The sequence below is a fragment of the Populus euphratica genome, unplaced genomic scaffold (genome assembly GCF_000495115.2).
Source record: "Populus euphratica unplaced genomic scaffold, PopEup_1.0 scaffold1.1, whole genome shotgun sequence".
NCBI classification, from domain to species: Eukaryota; Viridiplantae; Streptophyta; class Magnoliopsida; order Malpighiales; family Salicaceae; genus Populus; species Populus euphratica.
In genome coordinates this window covers 5635157-5645731 of record NW_011499845.1, presented here as the reverse complement: position 1 = coordinate 5645731, position 10575 = coordinate 5635157, and the positions used below count along the sequence as shown (strand labels likewise).

Sequence of the window (10575 nt, the reverse complement as noted above, 5' to 3'; positions counted from 1 at the left end):
GTCGAGCCACACTAAGAAGCTAATTTTAGGACAACAATGAGAAACATCTATTTGATTCATAATAATTAATTTTATGATATTATTGAGCACCTACTACATAATATCTAATTAGTTAATAATTATAATTTACTTTTATAAAAATAGAGATAATTGCATTTATTGTTCAGTACTTTTACGGTATTGAACATGAACAATGATATGAGATTTTATTAAATATAATTAGAAAAAAAAATCTTAAACTCAGATATTCTTATATTTTTTATTAAGATATAAATTTTATATTATCTTCTTTTGGTGTTGTTTTCTTTTTTTAAAAAAAGTAAAATCTAAAAAATAATTAATACGAATTACTCTTTGAAGTACCATAAAGTTTTACACTCACGAAGGCATTGTCTGGTAAACGCTCTTCACCTCGTTGGGACTTTACAAACATTGAACTGTGCACCAAATAATTTGTCATTCCGAAAACACAATTTGCGAAGTCAAGAACTATGATCTCTTTTCCTTGAGCAAAGGAAAAGGAAATTCCGTTTTGTATTTTTAACAGATCAATGTACCTGCATCATATATATATATATATATATATATATCATTGTAGAGAACGGAACAGGAAAATTAAAGGATGGAGGGTGATGGTGGCAAATAAATAAAAGATGAAATGATAATATTATTTGAACCAAATTCCTTAAGAAACACTCACAGACGCAAAGATTAAAAACCTTAGCTAGACACGCTAACACTTGACAATCAAATGAGAACCCAAAAAATGCACATCTCCAGTCTCAAAAATTCACGTGGAGAACAATAACATTAAACGATTCCATCAAATCAAATTAAGAGATTAAGATAAAAATCTCTACACAATTAATTCTTCTAAATTCCCAACACAAATTCATGTGATTGCTAAATTAATTCCTGCCTCTGCAATCTGATTTCTTGATAGAACCTTTCAATGAACCTCTCAGCCCTCTGATCAACCGAATCTTCCTCGTCTATGAAATCCGACGGCTCCAAACATTCCCCATTAGCAATGGTAGCAGGTGGAGTATCCATCGACAATCTATACTCTAGTACTTCTACTCCAGCTTTCAAGCCACCCAAACATCTACAGTGGAAGAACATGGAATGTAAGTTATCCCTGTAGCTTCTACTTTTGTACTGTTTCTCGTGGTAATGAATGAGAGGAGTACTTGAAGGAGAGAATTCATATTCCTCAAGAAACCCGTAGTTGTGATGCTCGAGCCGCTTGAACCTTTTAAGATTTCTTGATTTCTTGAGGAAAATGAGCTTTGAAATTATGGGTTTCCTCATTTTGGCTACAACAATGGAGGTTCTAAAAAGATTTGAAACCTTGTGGAAAATGGACAGTCGCTTTCTGGGCATTTTTGGGATTGAAGTGAGAGAGAAACTTCAGTCTTTTTGAGCTGCAGAAAGGGCTCTGGTAAGGGTTCAAGGTTTCGATTCATGAGCCAGGGAGGAGCCTTTAAGGATACCAAAAAGGTAATGAAGTGCAGAAAGATGATGTAGGTGGTGGAGAGCCAAGCTGTCTAAAGATGGCATTGTCGGTTGCATTTTGGATTTATTATCGAGAAATTAGCAAGTAGCCGTTAGACCCTCCCTAACTCCGACCTACGTTTTTTAAATTTAAATTAGAGTTCAACCCTTGACCAAAGATTCAATTTCTTATGCTACAAACAGAACTTTCGAAGACATTAGCAAGCTTGTTTTTGAACATCATGGCAATAGCAAATCTGGGAATGCAAGGGGAGGTAAAGTTTTCCGTCCATTGAGATTTGAATCATTCTAAACAAATATATTTAGCTTTAATGTTGTAAATATATTTGATATACTCTTAATCGAATAACTTTTCAAATATAGTAACTGTAGTTTTCTCAAATATTCTTACATAATAGAAGAGGGTTATTAACATTAAAAAAACCCGTTGGAAAGTGGGGGAAAATAAGCAGTTCCAATTGCCCATGTTGTATTCCAAGGGTGCTACATCATGTGGTTTAAAGTGTGTGAAGTACTCGTGCAATATTCATAACTTACCCGAGGGATCCACCAATATTCTCTGCTTAGTTTTTTACCCTCCCTTCAATTGATTTTATTTCCCGTTTTTTCATTATTATAATATCTTGTATGTTTATGCGGTAGTTTTTACTTTTTAAATAAACTGCATAAATAACATATTTAATAATGCTAAAACTCATTGCAGTAGAACTTATATAAAATGTGTTTTGAACCACATATTTGCTTAAAGCAGCTGATAGCTGTTTTTTTTAATTGAAAGCTGTTTTTCCTCTTTCTGTATCCCGAACAATAAAGATTGTACGCTTTACTGTTGTGGTTAAACTCAATCTAATTTAAAATTAAATATATTAAATCGGATTAATTTAATTAAAAATTTTAATTTTAACTTTTAATTCTGTTATATTTAAAAAATTAAAAAAAATTGTTTAATGAAATTATATTTATAAAATTTGATCATAATTTTATTTTTATTCCTGATAATATTTTATTTTATGTTGTTGCATTCTTAAAAAATCAAGAAAACTGCAATCCTTATTAAATGAATTTCATATATAATGAAATTGTAGATAGTTTAATGGAATAATAAAAAATCTTTTATATAAGTATTATTTATTTTATGATATAATAACAATAGTTAAATTTATAATATTTAAATTAAAAACCATCAATATATATATAACCTTAATTTGAAAAACATTCTTTTAACCAAATACATTAAACTATTTTTTGTTCAAACTTAATTTAAATTATATTTTTAACCAAATATATATAAATATTAAACCAACCTCGACTAAAAATAATTTTTTAAAATTATAATTATAAAGTTATCATAATATCAGAAATATTTAAAATGAACTGAAATGATTTGTGAATAAAAGTTTTTTAAAGTGTAGTAATAGTTGAAAAACATGTTAATTTTTTTTTTTTTTAGAAATTAAAATTCCGATACGAACTCCGCAAACAAGGTAAATGAGAATTGGGAATATACGCACGTGCTAGAGTAGAGACATTAGACATCGTTTCTGATTAAAGAAATAATTAAAAAAAAATCACATCGTTTGGGTGTTCCTTGTAAGATACACTTTCTTTTTTCGGTGATGGATTTTTGTTTTCTCAATTGTATACATGTATATATTGTTTTGAAGTTATTAATAATTCAGTCCCTATAATTTAACATAATTGATTAACTAACTGTCACAGCTCAAAAACCATCAAATATATTTCAAATTCCTTATAATTTGATTTTAATCCTAATCTGGTTATAGTTCTTTCATACATTCCATGTTTTTCTTTCACTCTATTTTGTTTTTATTTTATGATAAATTGAATAAAGTAAATATAAGCTGATGAAATGGAAGATTTTTAATCAGCAAGGAAAACATCGTTAAAACAAAAGACCGAATTGATTGAAGATGGTGGTTAATGCTCGCAAAAGATTATTTAATTATTTCTAATAGTAAATTGAATGTTTGGTCGGGATGCTCGCAAAAGTTGTAATTACCTCTTTATTTTTAGTTTAGCTTTCACCTTTCATGAAAGGTCAAATTAAGAGCTCATATCCACACAAATAGTCCGGCGGAGCAAGGAAAAAAAATTAAAAGGAGTAAAATTAAAATACCGGAATTGCGTTAGAAATGTACTTCCGGTTGCTTTGTCCGCATGAGTTCGATATCCGTGCCTGACATGCGTGTCCATGAGAATCTCCTTTAATTTCACGAGCAATACGGTTTCATCTTGCAAAGTAAATTGGTTAGACCTCCAGTTTGAAATCCATCTTAATCGACCCATGCCATCTTTTATCTCAAAAAGAGAAAAAAACTTATAAAAAATGCATTAATTCTGGTTGCGAATTGAGGTGAAATCTTATCAGCTTAATATTAGAAATGGAATAATTTAGCTATTTATATAATACATAATATTTGGTAGAGTCGGTATAAGTTAAGGGTGATTTGGATAACGATCCAAGACTCATGTTTATCAAAGACTTTATTCACTTTAAATCGACTATAAATATAAGTTTAGCATGTTGAAAAAAAATTATAAATATATTGAGAGTCATTCTTGAGCTCCTGCCAACCGGAATTGCGTTAGAAATGTACTTCCGGTTGCTTTGTCCGCATGAGTTCGATATCCGTGCCTGACATGCGTGTCCATGAGAATCTCCTTTAATTTCACGAGCAATACGGTTTCATCTTGCAAAGTAAATTGGTTAGACCTCCAGTTTGAAATCCATCTTAATCGACCCATGCCATCTTTTATCTCAAAAAGAGAAAAAAACTTATAAAAAATGCATTAATTCTGGTTGCGAATTGAGGTGAAATCTTATCAGCTTAATATTAGAAATGGAATAATTTAGCTATTTATATAATACATAATATTTGGTAGAGTCGGTATAAGTTAAGGGTGATTTGGATAACGATCCAAGACTCATGTTTATTAAAGACTATATTCACTTTAAATCGACTATAAATATGAGTTTAGCATGTTGAAAAAAAAATATAAATACATTGAAATATGTATTTATCTGTTTATAATCTAGCTAGCTAGTTAAAAATAATTTTAATTGTGATATAGCATAAACTAATTTGATGATATTCTTACAATTAAGATGGGATACGAGACTCTCGCTTACATAATGATTCAAATTCCAAGTTATAGCATTCTAGATCTAGCTAGGACCTCATTTTGTTTTCCGGAGGTATTGAAATGAAATGAAAATATTTCCGAAGAGGCGATGATCAATGTAATATGGTCTGATTTGATCCGATGAGGCGATGATGACAGTAATTAACTCTACCTCTTCTCTGGTGATTTTGATTATTAATTCTCTCTCTTAATGACGTTGTGAGGGTTTACATCTCAAAACTGACAGAGAAACCCTACGTAACGCCGAATGAAAACAGGCTGAATTAGAGTAAAAAAGGATCGCTTGCAAAACTGATTGAACACATTTTACGTACGCTGTTGTCCCAAAACATGAGTGAGAAGCGAGGGCGAGAAACACCGAGAGAATCCTTGCTGCCTGAAAACCCTAGAGTACTAAAAATGCCGAGACCACCGGATAAATCCCTAGATCATACTCGGTTTTTTAAAAGTCCTTGGGAACCAGCCGCACCAGTGGGAAAGAATGCTGTCCATGTTTTTTTGATAATCATAAGAATGCTGTCCATGTTCCTTCCCGTCAATGATTGAGAAGATGAGAAATAAGTAAAAACCTGACCCAGTTGATTTATTAGCATCCAAGTTTATGCACGTCGTATCGTGACAATGATACTCCATGGATCACCTTGTTCCGTACCAAACTACGGTAGCATTCCTTCATCGTCATTTGCCACTAGATTCCCGTCACCTGGACCACAGTGCTAACTAATGCCATTGCTGTCGCTGCTGCTGCTTTGCTCGTATTAGCACTTAGCAGCATGCATAACCGGCGTTTTTCTCAAAACCCACAGACGATGCCAAATATTGTGTTATTTTCTTTATTATTTCTGTCTCGTCCTTTCATTTCCATCTTTTTATTTATATTTGGAATATTGTATGATATGTCCTTGGATCTATAGTCACAGGTGTCCTCCATATTTTGTCCTTTTTGTGTATTTAATTATTATTTAATATTTTTTACCCTGTTAATTGGATTCTCCTCCAATGAAGTTTCCGTGCACGGTTAAACAAAAGGGGAATTAGAGTAAGGGATGTTATATTTAAAAATTTATTTTAAAAAAAAAATATTTTTAATATTAATATATTAAAACAATTTAAAACTGTAAAAAACAATCTAAAGCACAAACAATTTAAAAATTTAAAAATAATATTTAAATACAAAAACAAATATTAGGCATCAACTTTCTTTTGGTTAGCAAATAAAATATATATTGTTTTCTTTCTTGACGATGTCAAAAATGTGTAGAATTTATATAAATACATCAAATTAATATTCAGGTGATGCGATTTTATAGTTATGTTTAGAGTAAGTAAAAAATTTAAAAAACTGATTAAACTTAAAATATTAAAAACATAATTATAAAAATTAAATTATAAAAAAATACATTAAACCCATAAAAATTTTAAAAAAAAAACTGGTTTTATTATATGATTGCATTTAGACAATGGTGAGCCATTGAAAATATTTTAAAGGTTGGATGCTGATTTGTTAAGGAGCATGTTGATTGGTGGCTATTTATTAGATTATAATTATTAACTTAAACAAGAAATTAATCGAAATAGAGAATCTTTTTTTGTTGATTGACAAATAAGTAACTCTATCATGCCCACATTTATTACAACTTCTTCATATTTAATAACATTTTTTTCATGTGCGTGCATGAACATGCGTGCTATATATAAATTTATCTTCGAATAATATAAATATATTGTATAAGTTTGTTGTGGAGATAAATTGAGAGAAAAAACAACGTACACCCTTATTGGACGAATAATATCGAAGCTAGTTTCGATGGAAATGGAAACTCTTATTTTTGTTGGATATTGTTTAACATTAATTGTATGACTTGCAAAGCCAACATCCTAGCTTAAAATTACCCTTCTACATATTTTATTTTATCCAGGTATGAATATGCATGTATATGCACGATGTATGTCAGAGTTGCATTCAGCATGTCAGTAAACATGGTTAAATAAATAAAATGAAAGATGATCAAGGAGATAATTACCAATCCAATTGTCCATTAACCAATTTTTTTAATCTTAAATTTTTTTTACTAACTAGACTGTAGGTTAATTATTTTTATGTTTAATATTATTGTTTTATATTTTTAAATTGCTTTAATATATTAGTCTTAAAATTATTTAAAAAAATATATATTTTTAAATAAAAAATATTTAAAAACCAGTCACAGTCACAGGCACGAGCAGGCTCCTGAGATTCATTTGTTTCCTTGAGTTTCAACCTTCTTGAAAAGCGTACTTATCGACTGCAACTGTATAATACGTACGGGGCTATAATTAATCATAGGCTAAGTAGGCGTTTTGAGGATAACATGGAAATTTAACTTTAATTAGGTCTAATCATGTTTGTGATCACATAACTCACGTCATATGGAAAGAAAGAAAACAAGCTCCGAAACCTGACGCAAGCAAACCTACCTCCAATTTGCACAATCCCTCTATCCTTAATGACTATTTTTTTATCATTGGACCAGAGTCCACTTCTATTTAAATCGAAGGCGATTTTCAATTCACCCACACCCGCTATTATTAGAGGCTAATTTCCATTTAAGGTCTGCATATTTTTTCCACATTTAACATTTTTTATTAAATAAAGTATGTAGTTCATGAAAAAATAAATCCGTTACATTTATCAAACACTACACAAATTACTTTAGGTATAAATTAAATATATTTGTTTTATATATATAGAAATCCGTCGGATTAGAGGATACCACCTGTTTCCATACCTAAATAAGTCATGTACGTACATGGATATAAGAGTCTCTCCAAGTCCTTTTTTATTCAGATAAATGGAAGTGTACCTCCATGGAAGTGGATACAATTTTCATCCAGAAAAAAGAAAAGGCAGCTGAACCCTTTTATTTTTTAAACTTTCTTATTTAGTTCTTGTACTTTTTTAATACAAATATATATAAAAATACATTAATTTCTTCCTGTATTTTTTTCTTGACAAAGAAAAAAAATTATCCTCGTTGAATATTTCTCGCTAATCACAGTTATTGTTATTGACATAATCGTAGAAATGATGTAATACTAATAAAAAATAACTCAGTTTTAGATATTATATTTTCATCACAGCTGAATAATACAAAATAACACATTTTCCTTGAAAAATCTTAAAATATATAAATTGTGTGATAAATAATATTTACAACAAAACTAACAAGCATCCAAGGATAAGAGTGGAAAAAAAAACAGCATTTGTTTAGATAATAAGCATTTAATGATCCACCATGCTCATCGCTGACCCGACGGTGCTATTTTGTTTTTTTCATAAAAAAAAACACATGCACACAGGTAATAACTGATTAATAACTTGTCGAATTTTAGCAAATCACACAGCAACATGTTCTCTAAAGCTTCGAATCAAATTGTACAAATAGAAAAAAAACTTGGAAAAAAAATTAATATGAATTTCATTCATAAGATTCGCAATGCTTTCACTCAAGGGTAAGCAAATAAATTGAATAATCAATTAAATTAAGAAAATTAAAAAAATTAAAAAAATCAAATTAACTACACTCAAGGGTAAGCAAATAAATTGAATAACCAATTAAATTAAGAAAAATTAAAAAATTAAAAAAATCAAATTAATTGATTAAAAAATTATAAAATAAATCTACTTTGGTTTAATTTTGATTTTTTAAAATCTAAAACCAATTAAACCAAACCAAATTGAATCGGTTTAATCAAACCATCACTTAAAAAATATATATAAATAGTATATTAGCTGCCCCTTCCTAAACCTAAATGCATTTTTAGCCACTCCCTTTTCCGTATTCTTTATCTCTTATCTTTTAAATATGTTTTTTTCTCTTCAATGTTCTCTATCTTTCATCTCTCAAACTTATTATTTTCTCCTTTATTTTCTGAGTTTGGAAGCCATTCGGTTTTTTTATTTATCAGGATCTATCCTTTTGAGGGTTAAATGGAGATTCAATTAGTTTAATTATTCATTCAAGTTTCAATTTTTATCTAATTTAATTTAAAACTGTGTTTCTTAAAGAGTATTAGTATGAGTTTAGACTCTTTAGATGGTTCACTTCATTTTCCACCTTGCATTTTTGTTTTGAAGTTACAGGCTCTATGGAGTTTCATTTGATATCAGTACTCTTGTAGTTTAGTGAAATAAGATCTTCATGTTCTTGACTCGAATGTTATGGCTTTGTGGTGCTTGTAGTTCATTTTTTCCTTACTTGTCAAATTCTCTCTAGCATCCTGATGCTGTTTCATTCAATCTTTGTGTGCTTGTAGTTCATTTTTTCCTTCCTTGTCAAATTCTCATTAGCCTTCGGATGCTGTTTCATTCAATTTTTGTTCTCTTGTTGAATTTATGCAGGGTCTTTAAGGTATTGTAACTGTTATATTAATCCGTAACTTCTTTCTTATTTTCATTTCTTTTATATTAAGATTAAATTAAGCTATTGTATTTATTGTTCTTTTAGGTTATTATGAAAAATATGGTCAATAAAAAGCCTACAAAAACTCACTAGAATAATTTTAGTTTGAACCTGTTTAAACTGAATTGAAATTAATCGGTTTGAATTAATTTTCAATTTAATTTAGTTTAAAAACTTAAAAAAAATTAATTTAATTATTTAATTTAATCTAAAACTGACCCAACTAAACATATTTAGCCTTAAAATATCAGTACATCACCGGTCGAAATTTCCCAACACGTTCTTCGTCAAATTCCATGATTTAATTTTCTATTAGTTCTTTAATCCTCATGGCAGGCTAAAATGTTTCCAAATCATAAGCAGAATCACGTTGGGTTATGATATAGTTTATTCTTCTGCTGGTGGGAAATATTTTATTGGACTTTTTTTCTATCAACGTCATTTTGGGTCTTTATAATATTGTTAACACAATTTTTATTTAATCACGACATTTCATTTGTTAGCATTGTTTAAGACCTAAAAGTTGATTTATGAAATCGCGATGCATGAAAAAAATAAATAAATAAAGTGTTCACTCTACATGCCACATTTTTATTGATGAATCATGCTAATAAACAGAAATTTTTCATTAAACAAAATGTTTTTTCTGCATAGGAACAAAACTGGATGGTTTATATGTGTTATGGGTTTGATTAAAAAAATCAAAATATTCAAAAATATTCAAAAATTATTAATATGTTTTCAAGAAAAAAATAAAAAAAAAATACAAGATTTAACTTGATATAACATAATTTAGTTGGCTTAACAAGTCAAAAAAAAAATACTATACAATAAAAAAAACTTTTGTCTAAACAAATTTTAAAATAACATGTGTCTTTTTTAAAATATCAATATGATAGTATATTGAGTTAATTCAAGACAACCTGGATTAATATATAAAAATCATTATTCATACCATGAAGTTGTGATGACTTTGTAAAACATAAATAAAAAATTTAAATCAACTTGTCAAATTAAAATCTTACAATCGAGATAACTTAATAAAAGATAAATTAAAATAAATTATAAAGTTTAATTTTTAATAAATTAAATATTAAAAGATAAAATTAAAAATAAAACAATTAAAAATTGAGACAGGAAAAGACCCGAGTCAATCATCAGACATGTGATTCGGGCTATAAAATTAAAATAACTGCTAGTTATAGAAATTCTACTTAATAACTTAAACTTTTAAATTAATAACTTAAACTTTTAAATTAAAATTATTCTTTGATAAGGTATTAAAGTTTTGATAACTAAATAGTTACGGGTTAAGTTTTATTATTTTTATTTTAATTAATAAAAACAAGTGCAAGATACCACAAGTCTATGCTAATTTGAAGTTTATACAGTTTTTATTTGAGAAACCTGTCAAAAAATAATATAAAATTATTTTTAAAATATAATTCAACAA

The 10575-nt window shown here is 28.5% G+C and overlaps 1 protein-coding gene across 1 annotated transcript; it reads right to left on the bottom strand.

The window, feature by feature from the left end:
* Nucleotides 1-640: 640 nt before the first annotated feature.
* LOC105124140 (uncharacterized) lies at nucleotides 641-1528 on the bottom strand. Its single transcript, XM_011024023.1, has one exon. The coding sequence runs from the start codon at nucleotides 1381-1383 to the stop codon at nucleotides 904-906; it is 480 nt and encodes a 159-aa protein (XP_011022325.1). The 5' UTR covers nucleotides 1384-1528; the 3' UTR covers nucleotides 641-903.
* Between the last annotated feature and the right edge of the window lie 9047 nt (nucleotides 1529-10575).